The following is a 20,270-nucleotide window of genomic DNA, read 5'->3' on the forward strand; positions in this document are numbered from 1 at the left end:
ATAGAAGGTGGAAGGGAGTATTCCTGTTTCTTCAATCTTATAGACTATCTTAAGAAGTATTGGTATTAACTGTTTCCTGAAAGTTTTGTAGAATTCGTTTGTGAAGCCATCTGGACCAGGACTTTTGTTGTTGGGGAGATTCTTAATAACGGTTTCAATTTCTTTGTCTGTGATTGGTGCATTTAGATTTTGTAGTTCTTCTCGGTTCAGTTTTGGAAGTGCATAGGTTTCTCGGAATTGTTCCATTTCTTCCAGATTCTCTAGCTTGGTGGCATATAGTTCTTTATAGAAGTTTCGCAGGATTCTCTGGATTTCTGTGGTGTCAGTTGTGATATCTCCTGCATCGTTTACAATTCTATTAATTTGAGTCTTCTCTCTTTTTTGTTTGGTGAGTCTGGCTAGGGGTTTGTCAATTTTGTTTAATCTTTCAAAGAACCAACATTTGGCTTAATTGATCTTTTGTATGGTTCTTTTATTTTCGATGTTGTTTATTTCTGCTCTAACTTTAGTGATTTCTGTCCTTCTGGTTGCTTTAGTGTTCCTTTGTTCCTCTTCCTCTAAGTCCTTGAGGTGTGCAGTAAGGTCATTCATTTGAGCTTCTTCTTGGTGTTTAATTTGTGATTGTATGGCTATAAGTTTCCCTCTCAGTACTGCTTTAGCTGTGTCCCAAATATTTTGATAGGTTGTGTCTTCATTTTCATTAGTTTCCAGGAACATTTGAATTTCCTGTTTGAGTGAGTCTCTGACCCAGTGGTTCTTAAGGAGTATGTTGTTTAGTTTCTAAATTCTGTGTCTTTTAATAATTTTCCGTTTGTTGTTAAATGTTGTTTTATTCCACTGTGGTCTGAGAAGATACTTGGAATTATTTCAATGCTCTTGAATTTATTGATGCTGTCTTTGTGGCCTAACATGTGGTCTATCCTTCAGTATGTGTTATGTGGATTTGAACAGAAGGTGTATTCCAGTTTTTTGGGTTAGAGGAGTCTGAAAATGTCCAAGAGGTCTAGTCTGTCGATCTCTTCATTCAATTCTCTTGTATCTTTATTGGTTCTCTGCTTTGTTGATCTGTCTAAGTGTGAGAGTGGGGTATTGAAGTCTCCCACTATTTTGTATTACTATTGATGTATTTTTGAAATTCTTTCAGTAGATGCTTAATGTATTTAGATGGTCCCTTGTTGGTTGCATAGATGTTAATAATTGTTAAGTCTTCTTGGCTGATTGATCCTCTAATCATTATGTAATGTCCTTGCCTATCTTTTATGACTTTATTTAATTTAAAATCTATTGTGTCTGAGATGAGAATGGCTGTTCCTGCCCTTTTTTGTGGTCCGTTAGCCTGTATGATAGTTTTCCATCCTTTCACTTTAAGTTTTTTGTTTATCTTGTTGTGACAGATGGGATTCTTGCAAGCAGCATATGGTTGGGTTATGTTTTCTGATCCATCCCCCAACTCTGTGCCTTTTGATGGGTGAGTTTAAGCCATGGACATTTATTGATATTATGGATTTAATGTATTGTAGTGCCATTGTTCTAAAAAAAAAATTTGTTTGCCCTGATATATTGCAAGTATTATAGTGATGTTCTTGTTTATAAGAGGTCTTTTAGTACCTCTTTCAGGGCCGGCTTGGTGATGGTTGCCTCCTTTAACTGTTGTTTATCTAAGAAGGTTTTGATCCCTCCATCTAGTTTGAATGAAAGTCTAGCATGATATATTATCCTTGGTTGAAACCCTTTTTCATTCAGGGCTCGATAGATATCTTGCCATTACCTTCTGGCTTTTAGAGTTTGAGTGGAGAAGTCTGCAGATAATCTTATGGGTTTTCCCTTGTATGTGACTTTTTGTTTCTCTCTTGCAGCCTTTAGGATCCTTTCTTTATCCTTACTTCTTCTCATTGTGACTATGATGTGTCTTGGTGTCTTCAGGTCTGGGTTGATTCTGTTTGGAACTCTCTGGGCCTCTTGAACCTTGATATCCTTTCTGTTATTCAGGTCTGGGAAGTTTTCTTGTATTATTTCCTCTAGAATGTTTGCTTCCCCTTCCTCTCTTTCTTCCTCTGGCAGGCCAATTATACGAATGTTACTTCTTTTGAGATCATCCCATATGTCTCTGCTGTTGTTTTCAGTGTCTCTCAATCTCTTTTTAAGCTCTTTCACCTCTTTCATTGTTTTCTCTAACCTATCCTCTGTCTGACTAATTCTGTTTTCTGCTTCTGTTAGTCTGCTTTCCCTTGCCTCAGCTTCTTTCTTCATTACAGCTATTTCAGCTTTCAGTTCTCTAATTGCCTCAAGATAATCAGTATTTTCCTTGGGGGTCTCAACTGTTGTTTCTCTAATACTGCCATTCCTTTCCTCCAATGTTGTTTTCATTTCTGTGATTAATAAGTTTATTATTGCTTGCATACTTTTCTTATCTATGGTTACTTCTGGGTGATTTGTAGTTTCTTCTGGGCTCTTGTCTTCATTCATTGGAGTAGCAGTTTTATTTGTTTTTGATCTACCCATTTTTTTATTTATGTGTTTCTTTCTTCTTTTTTTATGTTCTGTTGTTCCTCAGTTGTTGTGTCTTGAGTACAAGTAACACTGTACTAAATACCTTTATGACAATTGCACTCACCAACCTCAGGAATTACAGTAGCAACTGAAGTAAGTATTGAAGTAGTTTAATCGTTAACAGTTAGCCAGACAATTTCTCCAGTCTGTGAAAAAATAGTAACCAAATCCCAGTGACGAAAGAGAAAAGAAAGAGAGGATAGCAAGAATAGACAGTTATGCAAATCTACTATCCACCGTATATTCTAGGGGTAACAAGAGGGGAAAGGGAACTAGAGCAGAGATACACACATAGAGAGTCCGCTCTTAGTCAGATTTCTTCCCCAAAGTAATTCACAAATTCATAAAGGCAAAGAAGAAGGAAGAAGTGTATGACAAGATTAAAAAAAAAAAAAAGAGAGAGAGAGAGAGACAAGAGAGAGAAAGGGAGAAGATAAGAAAAAGAGTTGTAATTTATGAGCAGTGCAAGGAACTTCCCAAATGTGTATCAGTGAATTCCCAAAAGCACCCTGTTTGGTGGTGTGGGGTATCCTGCTAGGTGCTGGTCCCCAGGGACTGCTTATGCCGGGGGGGGGGGGGGGTTGGAGGTATGCTTGAAAATTAAAAGGAAGAAAAATAATTTTTTTCCCTACTCTAATTCTTTTTTTTAATATTTATTTTATTTATTTATTCCCTTTTGTTGCCCTTGTTGTTTTATTGTTGTAGTTATTATTATTGTTGTTGTTGTTGGATAGGACAGAGAGAAATGGAGAGAGGAGGGGAAGACAGAGGAGAGAAAGATAGACACCTGCAGACCTGCTTCACCACCTGTGAAGCGACTCCCCTGCAGGTGGGGAGCCGGGGTTCAAACCGGGATCCTTATGCCGGTCCTTGTGCTTTGCGTCACCTGCGCTTAACCCGCTGAGCTACAGCCAGTCTCCCGCCCTACTCTAATTCTTAACCCAAATTAAGTTATAGTCATCTCCTTGTCACTGCTATGACACCTTATTGGCTGGCCTGCTAAAGGCAGAAAATCCTATTGTTTCCAGGGGATGTGTTTGGAGCTCAGCGGCTAGCAGCTTCTCAGTCCGCCATCTTCCGGCAAACCCCCCCCTCCAGACTTTTTTAAAGGATTTCTCGAAAATGAAAACCAGCTCCAAGTCCTTTGATCCAATGAGAGCTATACTTAAGAAGTCTTTGGATCCGCCCTCAGGGTCGCGGTGGTCCCTGGAGACTCCCAAGAGAAAGCCCCCGAGCTATAGTGCTCCCTCCGGGTCCTCTGTCGGCCACCCAGAAGCGCTCTGCAACCGGTGAAGGAGCCGCCTTCCCGGGCGGAGGACAATGCCCGGTGCACCCGCCTTGCCCGGCTCCGCCTGGGAAGTCTGGAGCAGCCCGCCCGCTAGTCCGTGCCACCTTTACTCTAATTCTTAACCCAAATTAAATTATAGTCACCTCTCTGGTGACTATAATTATTGACTGGCCTGCTAAAGGCAGAAAATCCTACCGTTTCCAGATGTGATCAGAGCACACGCTGCTAGCAGCTTCTCAGTCCGCCATCTTCCCCCTATTTATTTATTTTTTACCAGAGAGAGAAAGAGAGATTAGAATACAACTCATTTGGGGCATATGGTAGTGCCAGAGATTGAACCTGGGAACTCTGGGCATTCCAATGGCTTATGAGTCCAGTGTACTATTAACAACTGCACAATCTCATTGACCTCTTAAGAACATATCTTAAAGAGCTGGGGTACCAGAACCATACAGATGTAATGGACTCTTTTGTGTGTGTTACCTCAAACAGCACTATATGTGCATCTTTGTGTTCTTTGGACAGATACTTAAGGATGGAATTGCGGCTTCTATTTTCAGTTATTGAGTAATCTCTGCACTATTTTTCATATGACCTAAAGCAATTTATATTCCTCTTAACAATGCACAGATTTCCTTTTTCTTCATAACCTCACCTGTACTTACTGTTTCTGCCTTTTAATTTTTTAAAAAAACTTTTGTTATCTTTGTTTATTTATTGGATATTGACAGCCAGAAATTGAGAAGAGGAAATAGGGAGACAGAGAGATGTCTGTAGCCTTGTTTAACCTAACCACTTGTAAAACTTTCCTGCTTTAGTGGGGGTTTGAGCTCAGGTCCTTGTGCACTGTAATGTGTGCACTCAATCAGGTGTATCAACACCCAGCCCCTTTTAATTTTTTATTTAATTATTTTTTCTTTTGTAAGAACACTGATTGCTCATTTCTCAACTGAAGTATAGGATAGAACCTGGGTCCTCAGAGCCTCTGGTATGAAAGCCTTTTTGCAAATCCAGTATAGTATCTCTCTGCCCTTACTACTGTTTTTTTTTTTTTTAATGTAGGCCATTCTCACAATTATTAGATAATAGCTCATTCTTATTTTTATATTTATGTCTCTAATAACAAATTATAATGAACATTTTTTTCATATGTCCATTAGCCATGTGTATATATGGCTCCTTTGGTGAAATATCTGTCCAGTTCTAACCCTGTTTTTTAATTTTTTTTATTTAAGAAAGGATTAATTAACAAAACCATAGGGTAGGAGGGGTACAATTCCACACAATTCCCACCACACAATCTCCATATCCCACCCCCTCCCCTGATAGCTTTCCCATTCTCTATCCCTCTGGGAGCATGGACCCAGGGTCATTGTGGGTTGCAGAAGGTAGAAGGTCTGGCTTCTGTAATTGCTTCCCCGCTGAAGATGGGCATTGACTGGTCGGTCCATACTCCCAGTCTGCCTCTCTCTTTCCCTAGTAGGGTGGGTCTCTGGGGAAGAGGAGATCCAGGACATATTGGTGGGGTCTTCAGTCCAGGGAAGCCTGGCCGGCATCCTGATGGTATCTGAAACCTGGTGACTGAAAAGAGAGTTAATATATAAAGCCAAACAAATTGTTGAGCAATCATGGACCCAAAGCTTGGAATAGTGGAGAGGAAGTGGACCTGTTTTGCGAGATGATTGATAGTATGGCTTTTTGTTTTTTCTGTTTGCTAACACATTTCCATAATAAATGAGATACCCCATCAAAAGTAAATTGATATCACTCCTCACATCAATTTACTAAGCTCTGAATGAGATATGCTTATATCTTTTCTTTTAACTCACTGATGTTACCTCCAGCAGAAAAAGCCCTTCACTTCTATTTGTTAGTGAAGACACATTTAAATAAGCCTGAATATTATCCATATTTCAAAGTTGTTAAACTTATAATTATAAAGTTACTTTATCATGTAAGAAAACATACAGATAGGTTCTAGGGATTAGAGTATAGTTATATTTGGATAACCAATGTATTCACTATGACTGTGAAGTCCTTCTAGAAGTTTGGATTATCCAGTGTCTTTATTGCCCAAAACAAAGTAACTGCTCAATCACTTTATCATATTAACCAACTTAAATTTATGTACTTATTTTAAGAAATCCTTATATCACATACTACAATGTAAAATCTTAATGAAGACCAAGAACTAGGATCTGACAGTACTGGTGTAATTTTAAAGTCCTGGTGTTTATTGGTGCTACTCAATAAATATCTGCTGTCTAAATTTTGTTTAACATTCAATTTTTTCAAACTTATTGCTCACAAATTCAGGATGCTATATTTTGAGAAACCTAACATTTCATGAAACAAACTGGTTTTACATTCTTATATTAAGACATATCTCAACATATAAGTACATAAAAACACATTTATACACATACATGAATGTGTATACATGTATTATAATGAGAATAGACAATATTGACTTCTCTCCACTTATCTGCTTTAAAATTAAATGTTTAAAAGGGATGTTTTGCTATGACTGAGTTTTTAAGGTTCAGGTACTTTAGGCATCTCACCAAAATTTGAAGACTGCATATTTTTCAATAGAATTGAGTAGTGTCTTTATTTATTTATGAGCAAGTGCTTTTGTGAGAGTAAAGATACTTCTTTGAGCCAACATACATCTTCTTTATCTTCCTTATATTGAAGCCATAAATCCTGGAGCTTTTGAAATATGCATGAATCCTCTGTTGCATAGCAGCCCTAATAAAAAAAAAATACTAAACATTTCTTCATGGTGACACTCCCAGATTGGAATTCTGTGAGTAAATACTCAAAATATCTAATGGAAGAAATAATGTTCCATGTTTAAGTTAAAAAGAAAAACAACTTTGGATTTAAGAAATAATGGTGTGTTAGAACATATGTGTTGCTTATGTAACTAGTAACTCTCCAAGAGAACTGTTTATTTTAGAGTATACCCCAAGTATTTCATCAGAGGATACATGTGTGTATATGTTTATATATGTATATCTGTGTAAGTATATGTCTATATGTAGTGTGTTATAAGATTCTAAAACTAGTGTTCTAAGAAACAACATTACTAGGGACTGGGCAGTGGTGCATCTGGTTAAATACACACATTACAGTGCATAAGGACCTAGGTTCAAGACCCCAGTACCCACCTGCAGGGTATGTCTATATTTAGCACTAGAGCCTGTGTAACCTCTGAGTCCTTATTGGTCTGAGCTCACAGTCCATGGTCACAGATGGGAACATTGCAGGATACACTCATTTCAGAACCAGTCTTCCTTGAGTGGCAGAGAAGGATACTCCCATCTCTCTTCAAAGACTTGGGCTATTCCTACCTTCCCAGCTTTATGGTAAAGGCAAGGTCCTGGAAGGGCCCACATGAGGGCTTATGATGACATTCCTAATGACCAATGGTGATAGAGAGAGGGATCCATTAGGGGTCTAGGCCCATTATATTTGTGTGAGAGTCCAAGGATTCAATAATTAGGTCCCCAGATGATAAGGCGGTGTCCAATCTCTAATACAGAAATTCAATTAATAATCAAAAAATCTCCCTGAGAATAAAAGTCCAGGTACAGATGGTTTTGCAATGGATTCTATAAGGCTTTCAAAACAGAACACAAATTCTCCTCAAACTCTTCCAGAAAACCAGAGTGTCCACTGGATAAATGTCCAAGAATGGTATTGCTGAGTCAAAAGGTAATTCCATTTCTATTTAAGGATGCTTGATACAATCTTTCAAAGGGACTTTACCAGCTTACTTTCCCACCAGCAGTGAAGCAGAGTTGCCATTTTTATCCACACCTTATTTTTATCGCAGTCATGAAGGCACTATTTTCCATAAAGTCTATAGTTCCCATTTGTGTGTACAAAATATAACACCAGTGCAACAGTACCTGTTAGCTTGACCATTTATGTTCTGAAAGCTGCAAGTTCAACTCTTTCTATTCCAAACTGACCTTATTCATTATTACATAATTGTAGATTCACTTTCTTTTTTTATATGAATTTTCCCCCTTTTGTTGCCCTTGTTGTTTATCATTGTTGTTGTTATTATTGTTGTTAGATAGGACAGAGATAAATCGAGAGAAGAGGGGAAGACATAGGGGGAAAGAAAGATAGACATCTGCAGACCTGCCTCACCACTTGTGAAGCCATCTCTCTGCAGATGGGGAGCTAGGGGATATAATCCAGATCCTTGTGCTGGTCCTTTCACTTTGCACCATGTGTGCTTAACCTGCTATGCTACCGCCAGGCCCCCTAGAGTCACTTTACATTGGAAAATAAACTGTCATCTTTATATTCTTCTACCTTGATCTAGCTCCTTTTCCAATTTCAGGCATACAATGAACAGTGTAATCGAACAGTGTTTTGTCTCACATGAAATTCTGTAATGATGATAGCTAGTATTTTATCTCATAATTTATACAATATATAAGCTACTGGATTCTGAAGCACTCTTTTATTCAGATAGTTACTATAACTAAGATAAATTTGGGACAGTATCTCTCTTTTAAAATGGCCCTGACCTTTTGACTGCATGCATCAAATCTCTACTATTTGTCATGACTTTTTTTAAGTAAATAAAATAATCCATCCAGCAAATCCAGGGAGTATAAAGCTAGTACCACTTCATCCTCTCTTCTACCATATAAATTAGCTTTATTATATATGAAAACAGCATTCACAAGTTCAGCATGGAAAATGAAAATCTTAATGAAATATTTATAGGTCTATCATCAAGTTTGATGGTTTCCCCTTATCTCAGTATACCTTTGCAGACATCCCTTACTACCCCCAAAGACAAATGGCTGTTCCCCTGGACATCACATCCACTGACTGCTTCCCTTAGACTTGAGATATGATCCCACCTCTTCATACCAGTGGATACATTCCCCCTTCCTTACCTGTCTACCCTTAGTTGTGGGACCCTTGCTTGTTTTACTTCTTCTGCTCACAGTAGGTCCTATAATTCTTTTTTAAAAAAATATTTTATTTTATTTATTTATTCCCTTTTATTGCCCTTGTTGTATTATTGTTGTAGTTATTATTGTTGTTGTCATTGTTGTTGGATAGGACAGAGAGAAACGGAGAGAGGAGGGGAAGACAGAAAGGGGGAGAGAAAGACAGACACCTGCAGACCTGCTTCACTGCCTGTGAAGCAACTCCCCTGCAGGTGGGGAGCCGGGGTTCGAACCGGGATCCTTATGCCAGTCCTTGTGCTTTGCACCACCTGCGCTTAACCCGCTGCACTACAGCCCGACTCCCGGTCCTATAATTCTTAACAAGCTCATGGCCTTTTTGTAGCAACAGATTGATGCCATAAAGATGCAACCTATACAAGCTCACTATCATAGGCTGGACATGGCAGAATATGGAGTTGCTGCGGAGGATTTGCCCCCCTCCATCAGAACGTCCACCATGTAGAGGCCTGGCTAGCCAATGATGGGTAAAGGGGAAACTAGCGCTATCCAGTCAACCTAAGACAGGGCACCTGGTACTACTGGGCAAAAAATGACCAGGTGTTCCAATGACAGGTAAGATGGAAGGCTGATTCCTAACCTAAGACAGGCACCGTTCACCCTGCCACAAAATAAGTTCCACCAAACATCAAAACATGCACATATATATATATGAAAGGGGACATGTGGGGAGCCACAAGTGCCCTCAAGGTTGCTATTGGCATAACCATAGAGTCTTTGTTAAAAGATAAGTTCTTTTCCCCCGTGAATCACCCAGGACCTTCCAGATAATGGCTGATTACCATGACAAATAATATAATAATAATAATAATAAATAAATAGGAAAGATACACCCCCCCAATACTCAGTTGGCTAAGGCACCAAACCTCTTTTTCTATAAAAAAATTCAAATCAGATGCCCTGCTAACCACGAGAAGCAGATTGTTTGTGTTTCTTTCACAGGAATCTCGAAAAAAAAGACCAAATAAACAAACAAAAACCATCTGGACCCCTGCACACTCTGACATCACCAACTAGATGATACGACTACAGTGACACACACCCCAAAACCCTAGATGTCAGCTGACGTGATCTGAAGAAGCTGATTCACAGACTCCAAGGACAGAACTTTTTTTACTGCCTGTCTGCCCTTTGTACTTCTGCTTTGCCTGTCACATTTTGGCGGTTCCAGCTCACTGTCTACAGAGAAGCAGAATCCCAGCAGCTGACCTTCCTCATGCAGCGTTTGACCCCCTGCCAATTCTCCCCCTAGTCGCCTACTTTGGACTGAGACTTCTATTGGACTTGCTGGTATACCCTTTGGACACTTTAGACAATTTTATAGCAGCTTCCTTCCCTTCACGTTGCTGGTTTTTCATAAACTGACCCTAAGTAGTTCATAGACTTTACAGACTGTTGCCTTGGCCATTAGATAAAAAGAAATGGGGAGATGCTGGGAAATTGTGCAGATGCAGTCACATCTGCCATGTTGTCCCCTCAGGCTATTGCTAGTTCCCGAGAGAGTTGGGACATTCTCAGAGTGCCTGTTCTGCCATGTTGTGCCCTAAGGCATTGTCTATTCCCCACAATAGTTGCAGTGCTCTGGTTACTCCTTCCCCTTCCCATTCTCAGGAGAGTTATTATCCTCCCCTGGAGTGCTATGGTTACTCCTCCCCCTTCCCATTCTCACCAGAGCTACTCCCATAAAAGCCCTTCTTCTTCCTCACCTCGTTCTCTTGCCGGTGCTTCACTTCAGTGTTTAGACGCAGGAAAGGTTGCTGCATGAGGCAGCCATTTTTGCTACCTCCACGTGGCCCAACCTGCTTCTCCCTCACCCAACTCTGAGGTGCCAGCACAAATAAAGATTTGTGTTCCCTCTTCACTCCGGATCTCCTCTCTCTCTTCTCCACGGCGCAGCATGACAAATAATAAAAAAAAAGAAAAAAGCAGGATGTTCTGCATGTTAATTAACACAATAATAAAACAGTATTTTCTTCTTAGTTCATTAGTTCAGCTCACAGCAACTAATTCAGGAAAATCAATCACAGGTTTATTTGTTAGTACATGCAGAAAAATATGACAGTGATTATATAAATAGAGTTCAAAATCCATTTAGAACTGTAGATAGGCAATAGAAGGCAGGCAAAGAGAAAGTAGTCACTGTGTCTCTGGGACCTCAAACAGAAAATCTGAGTCAGTTGGAACACACCTAAAACAATCTATTTTTAGAAAGATAATAAGTGGGTAACTTCTGCATTGATAATGGTTAAAAGACTGATATAAATCAAATTGTCCATAGCTACCTTTTTTTTTCTGAAATGTCTCCTTCAATAAACTCTCCCCCACCCTGACAACAATATTGTTCTCATTCTTGTCTTATTTATCAGTAACAATGGGCATAACCCCATGTTTAGATGCTGTTCAAACCTCTTTACAGGTATTATCAATTTTTCAAACTGATGTAATGAACAAGAACTTTAGTCTTGTGGTAGTTAAATATAGTTTGGAAGGAGAATTATCACTCTAGCGGAGTGAAGTATTTCTATAAACTACAGCATACAATTTTCCATGTAGAGTGCAATGTATTCAAACAGTTACCATCTCTGATCACCATATAATTTCTATAGGGAAAAAGAAGAAGCTGAACTTCAGTACATATGCACACGTTCTCTAGTCCTTCTTCAGCATGTGCATATGTGCACTGGAGCATACACTTACACCCAATTCCAAGTTTCAAATAAAAATCCATTTAGTTTCTTAGCTAAATTTTATTTTATTTTATTTATTATTATTGCCTCCAGGGTTATGGCTGGGGCTCAGTGGTGCCTGCACTATGAAACCATTACTCCTGCAGCCATTTTTTTTCTAATTTTTTGGATAAAATAGAGAGAAATTGAAAGGGGGGAGGTAAGATAGAGCGGGAAAGAGAAAGACACCTGCAGACCTGCTTCACTGCTTGTGAAGCGGCCCTGCTGCAGGTAGGGATCCAGAGGCTCGAAATGAGATACTTGCATGGGTCCTTGCTCTTTGTGCTATGTGTGCTTAACCTGGTGCACCACCACGTGTCCCCCTCAAAGTTATTTTTCTTACTAGATATTTTAAAACAGAATTCACGTGTGCATGTGCGTGTGCGTGTGCGTGTGTGTGTGTGTGTAGAGTGTTTCCTCTTACACATTTTAAAGAATTTAGAGAAAATTCTGAGAATCATGTGTTCAAATATACGTGTATTTAATTCAACAATATCTAGAGACATAAGTCAAAATCATTGCCTTGATACCTAAGTGCTATCAGATTCAGTTTTGTAAAGAGACTCTAAACTTAAAACATTGATTGGATGGATATACAGATGTGATATGTAGTTGCTTGTATTTATTTTAATTTTTAAATTATTTATTACTGGACAAAGAGTGAAAATGAGAGGGGAGAGGAAGAGAGAGAGAGAGAGAGAGAGAGAGACCTGCAGCTCTACTTCACCACCACCAACACCACCCCTCCCCCAACAGGTGGGCATGAACCTGCCTAACCCCAACCTTGAGCACTGTAGTTAGTGCATGCTCTTGCCCAGGTGCACTAGCACTTGAACCCAACAGAAATTTTTTAAAAAAGATTTTTCTTTTTCTTTTTTTTTTTTTTTGGAGAGAGAGATTCAGAGAGAGAGAAACACAGAGAGAAACATCAGAGCACTGTTCAACTCTGGTTTATGGTGATGTCGGGGATTAAACCTGGGACTTTGGAGCCTCAGGTATGAGAGTCTGTTTGCATGACTATCATGCTATCTACCCCACCATTTGTATTTCTTTGTACAACATTTTGAATGATTTCTATTTTACATTATCAACTCTACTTACTTCAAGAAGCACAATCATTTCATTATTATTTCTCATAAAGCAACATGTCCAGAATATCCTAAAGTGAAAAGAAAGGACTTTTCTCCTAATTATCTTAAAAGCAAATTTAGAATCTCATCCTGCATATCGGTATTTTATAGAGATACATTTATCAAGAAAGTGGAAAGGCATTAAATCAGTATGTTTTGAGTATTTTCAGATCTTCAAAGTTCTCACCAAACTGGTGACGATGTCTTTGGGATTTTCAGTGTTTACATTGGCAACTAGCATCAGAAAACCAAGTTGTACTTCATTGTAACCTGTAAACAAACTAGGTACTAACACTACTGATAAATCTCTGTGTATAAAGCACAAGACAGTATGTGATCTATCTTCCCTTTCTGTTTCCTTTTCCCTCCTTCCTTTCTCCTTTTTTCCTTTCTTTCTTTCTTTCTTTCTTTCTTTCTTTCTTTCTTTCTTTCTTTCTTCCTTCCTTCCTTCCTTCCTTCCTTCCTTCCTTTCTTTTTTTTTCTTTCTTTTCTTTCTTTTTTCTCTTTTTTCACTCTTTCTTTCTCTCTCTCTCTCTTTCTTTCTTTTTTCTGTCACCAGGATTACCCCTGGGTTTCAGTGCCTGCTCTCAGCAGCCATTTTTTATTTTCCTTTTTCTACTTTATTTGATGGGACAGAGAGAAACTGAGAGGACAGGTGGAGAAAGAGAGGAAGAGAGAAAGATAGATGCCTGCCAACCTGCTTCATGCTTGTGAAACTTCTCCCCTGCAGGTGGGGGTGGTGGGTAGGGCTCAAGTCTGAGACTTTACACGTGGGAATGTGTGCACTAAACTAGGTGCACCACCAGACCACGCTGGTCTTCAATTTTTACTTTCTATGAGGTGTTTGATTTTTTTTTAAAGCTAGTATTGGCTTCAATAAAAGATCACCCACAAAGAATGTAGAATTACCTAAACATATGTCTTCTAATAAAAAGGAACAGTATTTGAACTTAAGTCTTACTTCTGCAATACAGGATAAAACAAAAAACTTTATTTATTTATTGTCTTCCCTCCAAATTTTATTTAAAATTGGTTTAGGAGAAAGAAGTCAAGATGAAATTTAGGAATAATATTTTATAAGAAAATTTGATTCCCTAAAGTAATTTAGATTCAGAATAAATCAGACAGAAAATCAGAGTGAACATTATGTGACAAAACAGATATTAAGCAACACATGATAATTTAAAGTATAATATATTTTAATAGTTTGAACCAATTTCTGAATGACAATGAAAGCAAGGGATATTACTACAAATATTAATGAACATTCTATTCTTTGATATCTTCCAAACAACACTTCTTTTATTACCATGTACATTTCATAATATTAATATAGAATTCTGAAGCTGCCAAGCATATATTATAACTGAGTAGGATTAAAACTCTACTCAGATTTCCAGAAAAGGTATATAAATTGGAAAGCAACAAAATTCTTAAACATAAGAAGCATGAAACTGCTAAAGATGACATCCATTTGAATAATCAGTGACAACAAATAAGCCCATATTGTTTTAATGAAAACAGTGATAATGTCTGCTATAATGTTGTACAAAGGATTCCATAGGGAAACTTAAGTAATGTACAGCAAATGGCTCAAAATCCAGTCATTTAGTTTTCATTATTAAATGTCTTTCAAAATAGTTGATGCACATTCATAGTCCTGGAGTCTGTTGCATTCTCAGATGGACATAGACAAAGGTGAAAGTATTATCTTCTTGATGAGAAAGACATGACTTCAGGGCCCAGGTTTTGTTATTCAGCATCCACTCCTTCTGCTGCATATGTCACCAGAGAACCAACTAGTGAATCAGTACCAAATAAAAATAATTGGTTCCTCTAAAGTACTTTATGGGGAGGTATGATGAAAGTTCAAACTCTTCCCATCTGCAGGGGGAAGTTGGACAAGCATTGAAGCTGGTCAGCAGGCCTCTCTCTCTCTCTCTCCCCCTTCCCCTAAATTTCTATCTCTCTTATAAAATAAAAGAAAAAAATATTAAAAAACAAAAAAATACAGTTACAGTTCAAAGAAAACAATATCTTTTCAAACTACTGCATCAATACATCTACAAAGAAAATTGTTTCTATCTATAACAACAATAATAGCAATGATAAACAACAAAGGCAACAAAAGGGGGAAAAACAGCCTCCAGGAGCAGTGGATTCAAAGCGCAGGCACTGAGCCCCAGCAATAACACTGGAGGCAAAAAAAAAAAAAGCATAATTTTCTAGAAGAAGTTTTTGTTAAAGCTCACCTGTGCCAAAAACAAGACTGAGAACCATGTGGAGGGCAAGGCATAGGTTTTAGTGTGCTGGTGGGTTCACTGGGCTCCTACCCAAATCTGAGTGAACCACTCAAACAGCTCAGGCTGTTTATTAGCTTTGAAAAGGGGGCATGGCATTCATGATTCCTAGTGCAAGTGGGTTTGACAGAAGGAAAAGCTGTGAGGAATGTTAAACTTTGGCAGGAACAGTCAATGAAATGCCGGAAGTGGAAGCCCACTACAAACTGCAGTGGTTCCCCTGTCCTTTTTATTCTGCTGGTTTTCCGACCTCACTATCTTTAATGTATAAGCAAAATCCATAAATGTATTGACAAAGATAGCCCTAAATTTTCAATTCTTCACCTTAATTTACTGTTAGTATGTTTAAGGAATCTGACATTCAGGGATCACTGAATAGTGCTAAAAATTTTTCCATTTAATTTGATAGAGAATAGAAAATTTTATAGCTACTATACTTTCTTTTGAAATTTTTACTTTCATATAGAAATAGGTTTTTAGGGCGGGGGTAGATAGCATAATGGTTATGCAAACAGACTTTCAAGCCTGAGGCTCCATCAAGTCCCAGGTTCAATCCTCCGCACCACCATAAGCCAGGGCTGAGCAGTGCTCTGGTTAAAAAAATAAAAAAGAAAAAAAGAAATAAGTTTTTATTATAATTTACCTGGCTTTTTAATGAAGCTTTTCTATCATATTGTTGGTCATATATTTTTTATTATTCATGAATTATTGGTTGATGACTGTGATAATAAAATTTTAGTGGTAAACTTTTTTAATTTAAAATATTTAATTCTATGGTTTAGAGAGAAACTGAAAGGGAAGGGGGAGAGAAAAAGAGAGAGTGTGTGTGTGAAAGAGAGAGGGAGGCCCACCCCTTCAGCACTTCTTCAATGCTGTGAAGCTTCTCCTGTGCAGATGAGTATAAGGACCTGTGCATAAAAACATGTATACTCAACTGGGTGTGCCAACACCTAGTCTCTTAAAGGAGGAAATTTATTTATTGGAATACTGATAACTACTACATTAAGTAGTAACATTAGGTTAATATTTTTTATATATTCTGTCCAAAGAGAATGTAGGCAGAATCGTTCATTTCCCTTTACAGTAAATAGTGACAGAGATGATTAGAACAAAAGAATAGGTTCCCTCCTTAGAAATAAGATTTTACTCTTACAGGAAGTACTAGTCTTCAAATTCCACTTTATTTTTCTGGGTCACCAATTTGACTGTTTTATGCTTTGAAACTGGACAGTTATACACTGTTGGATAGTATGCCAGCTCCCCCCGGCTTAAACACCAGTATGTCTGTATGAGATTAGTTTGATCCCACTCAAAGCTGCGGTCTATTTACATAAATCACTTTTACATTTACATAAAGCACCACCTTCCTTCCAGGGCATTGGTGGTTCAGTGGTAGAATTCTCACCTGCTCCAGCCCCTCTCCTTGTCACACCCTGATTTTCACCAGTCACTTTTCTCTCCACCCTCTCTACGTCACATCCTGTTCACACCCTACTTGGAAAGTATATAAGGACAGCATTGTTTGTTTTAGTTTAGTTTTAGTTTAGCTCGGCTTAGATTGTGCTGTGTCCTGTGTGAATAAAGAGATACTGCCTACAGCTTAACCATGAGTCCCGGGTCGTCTGTCTCCCGTCAGTGAAGCTCAGCCCGACAATACACTGTTAAAAATTATAATTTATAAAAGGTCTTCAGAAGACAGAATGGATACTGGTGAGTTCATGAGTATTGAAAATACGTAAAATTGTATTGAAGATTAGATGTGATAGTTCGCGTACCATTTCTAGCATGGTGTTGGCATATAGTGGAAGCTAAGCAAATATTAGTTATCAGTGGCAACTCCAGAATTTCTCTAAAAGATAGTTTATGGATAATGGTCTGGAAGGAGTAGCCAAGCAGTTTTGGCATTGTAACCTTCATAGCAGATACATTGTCTTTAATCTAGATTGCAGTTTTTGTGTATCTGTGCCTAAATTGGAAGGTTGATAGAAAACTGAGAGAAGTGAGAACTCTGTCACTCTCCAAATTATACCAAATTGCACCAACCATGTTTTTTAAAGTATGGAAGGGAGAGCTGGGTCAGGTAGTCATTGTTGATTATGCATGGAGACAATGGAATTAATTTTTGTAACATGCCCTGCACTACTTCTAAATTCCTGACTCATATTTTCTATGATTACCAAATATTTCTACAAACTCTTAGTAATTTGGTCTCTTCTATTCATTTGTATTGTTACATTCAAACTGTAGCAGGTGGGAGCCTGGTGGTGGCATACCTGGTTGAACGCACATGTAAAAGTGTTCAAGGACCGGGGTTCAAGCCCCTAACTCCCACCTTCAAGGGGAAAGCTTCACAAATGGTGAAGCAGGGCTGCAGGTGTCTCTCTGTCTCTCTCCCTCTCTATCTCCCCCTTCCTTCTCAGTTTCTGGCTGTCTCTATTCAATAATTAAATAAAGATAATAAAAATAAAAAATAAATAAAAATAAATTACAAAATGTAGGTGAATTTTAATCATTCACTAGGGCATTTATATTAAAATGTAATTTGTATAACCTAATTTTAGGTGATACATGGCAGCATATTTATATACAACAATATTCTTTTCATATTAACATATTTTCTCAACTTCAAATTTTATTTTATGCCAGTGTTTATTTTTTAAACATATACTTTAAATATCACTTATTATAAGGTTTAAGTTTATTAGTCTTAACATATTTAGTTTTATTTTCATTTCTCTTATACAATTTTAATCTCTCTAATATGGTTTCAGTTTTATAGAATCTTTCCCAGTCTATATTAAATTTCAATTTTCAATAACTAGCTAACTGAAAGTGAGCACTTTTAAAATCTTGTGTTTAAATTATCTTCAAAGGTGACAAAATCATTGCTTCCATAACTAAATATATAGCATAGTTATCTACATGACATGTACAGACCTTGTTTATTCAAAATGTTTTTTTTTTCAAGGTGGGGGTCTTCCCTGGGGCTTCTCCACATCAGGTCTATTTCTTTTTCCCAGTTAGAAAGACAGAGAAAAAGAGAAACACCACAGTACAGAAGGAAGCTTCCTAACATGAATCAAACCCCAATCTCATGCATGACAAAGTAAGCACACTCTCCAAGTGAGCTATATTGTAGACATAATATTTGAGTCTTAATATGCACTATCATCTTAAAGTTTAGATAAGGTTTTGAAAATAATAGCTGTTGTGACCATGAATGAAAATAAGTAACATGTAAACTTATGCTTCTGGAATAATGTGCACTTTGATATTTACTTACCTATTTTACTGTCTGTGATTTGCATGCGCAGTATGAAATCATAAAAGCAACAAACATCACTATACCAACACCGAGTAGGACCATTTCTACCAGTCCAAGGAGTTTTATTTTTCCAGTCACTTTATTTCTGAACATTTCTGCCTTCTCATCACCAATAGTGCCAGTCTGTAATAAAGTTAGCAATTTGCATTATTTGGATAGATGATTTGATATATTGGTGTTATAGCAAAATATCAACTCCCCACTTATATATTTAGCCTTCCTCTAACACCAGTATAGATATTAGTTATCTGCATTAAAAACAGAATTCCTTTAAACATAAAATGCTTAGAATATCCAGAGTGATCTTTCTTAAATACTGCATGATTTTCAAAAATATTTCCTTCAATGACAGATGGTTATTCACAAGATCCAACAGTTAAACTCCCACTTAGGACTTATAGAATGCATTTCCTTATTCTGTGCTCAATCAAGTTATTGGATAGAGGCTGTATGCCTACTCTGACTTGGTCATGTAGACTTGACTATCTTTTATTAGTGCCATAATTTTCAGTAAGTTTTTTAGTTATTCATGGTTAAAAGTATGTATAATTTCTAAAAGAAAAGAATGTGTTTAATGGATTAATTTTGAAAATAATCTAAAAATGATAAAAAAAAGTCTCTCAAATAGTATACTAAATGCAAATATGTTAACTCATCTTTCTGGGCAATATCACTTCAAATACTATGTGTATATATTCAATTATGGAACATCAAAAAATTATAGATAAAAGATGACTCATTAATGATTAATAGATAAAATTCTAACCTCATTAAGCCAAAGAAGAGGCACAAGATAGTGGTGTTTCAGATTCTTCAATGCACTGTAATATACATAGAAAACACACCATATGTTATGCATATATAACAGAATTTTAAATAATAACTAGTATAAATAAATTTTCTAAAATTAGTTATTACTCCCACTTGCTAAATCCCTTGATTTATGTTTCTTTTAACAAATTATTTAAATATAAATGTAGCCATTTCCCAGATATATTTCATTCTTATAAATCTTTACAATTTTTTATTAGATTAACTTTTCTAAACACATTCTTTCCCTTTCAACAAATCCTACTAGGATTATGGAATCTAGACTCTATTGTTATTGAAATATTCAACAAACTGGAAAATAAGAGATGTCACCATGTAATTTACTTAATTTACAAATAATTTACTTAATGTAAATTATTTTCAAGATTTTCTAGATATAATAAGAAATTAGTTATTTCAAGCATTTAATAATAAATAATTATTTACTGATACTATTCTAAAGATAAGTTAAATTTTTATTTGATTAATTGATTTACAAGATAGAAACAGAGAAATTGAGAAGGGTGGGGGAGATAGTGAAAGAAAGACAGAGAGAAGCCTTCAGCACTACTACACTACTCATGAAGCCTCCCAACCACCAACTGCAGGTGGGGATCAGGGGCTTGAACCTGGGTCCTTTAGCATGTGTGGTCCTTGAGCACTATAGCATGTGCGCTCAACCAGGTGAGCCACCACTTGACCATGAGAAGTTGAAATGTTATACCTCTTATATTGAAAATCACATAACAGTAATCTCACACAAACTACTCACTCAATTTTTTTTGCTGGTTTAACCAATATGTTAACCTGTAGTCGTTTTGCAAATTGCAAAGTGAATCCAGTTATCTAAAAAGAGAAAAAAAATAAAATAGTTATCAACTCCTCCCCTCCCTTCCCCTTTATTTTGTATGGCTGGGTACACTGACATGCATGATTCCATACTCCTGGACCATTCAGAGATAAATAGATACAGACAGAAACAGACACACAGAAAGAGACCATAGAACTGGAGCTTCAATAATTCCATGTAGTGTTGACACCACAATGTGGGGAGCAAACATCACAAGTGCCTACTGGTAAGATATCCTTTCAGTCTTTATTTGCATATATTTTAATAATTCTCCTATAACATTTATAA

The 20,270-nt window shown here is 37.2% G+C and overlaps 1 protein-coding gene across 5 annotated transcripts in view; it reads right to left on the minus strand.

The window, feature by feature from the left end:
- Positions 1-13,878: 13,878 nt before the first annotated feature.
- Positions 13,879-20,270, minus strand: part of CD36 (CD36 molecule) — a 106,745-nt gene continuing 100,353 nt past the window's right edge. For 3 of the 5 annotated variants that reach the window (XM_060196333.1, XM_060196328.1, XM_060196329.1), the window contains 4 exons: positions 19,905-19,978; positions 19,089-19,143; positions 18,281-18,445; positions 13,879-14,581 (listed from right to left, as the gene is read on the minus strand). In XM_060196333.1, coding sequence (XP_060052316.1) covers positions 18,281-18,445; positions 19,089-19,143; positions 19,905-19,978 — 294 coding nt within the window. In that variant the 3' untranslated portion in view covers positions 13,879-14,581. Of the gene's footprint in view, positions 14,582-17,609; positions 18,007-18,280; positions 18,446-19,088; positions 19,144-19,904; positions 19,979-20,270 lie in introns of those variants that run through there. The other 2 variants (XM_060196331.1, XM_060196332.1) reach the window with 2 other exon arrangements.

The sequence above is a fragment of the Erinaceus europaeus genome, chromosome 8 (assembly GCF_950295315.1).
Source record: "Erinaceus europaeus chromosome 8, mEriEur2.1, whole genome shotgun sequence".
Classification (NCBI taxonomy): Eukaryota; Metazoa; Chordata; class Mammalia; order Eulipotyphla; family Erinaceidae; genus Erinaceus; species Erinaceus europaeus.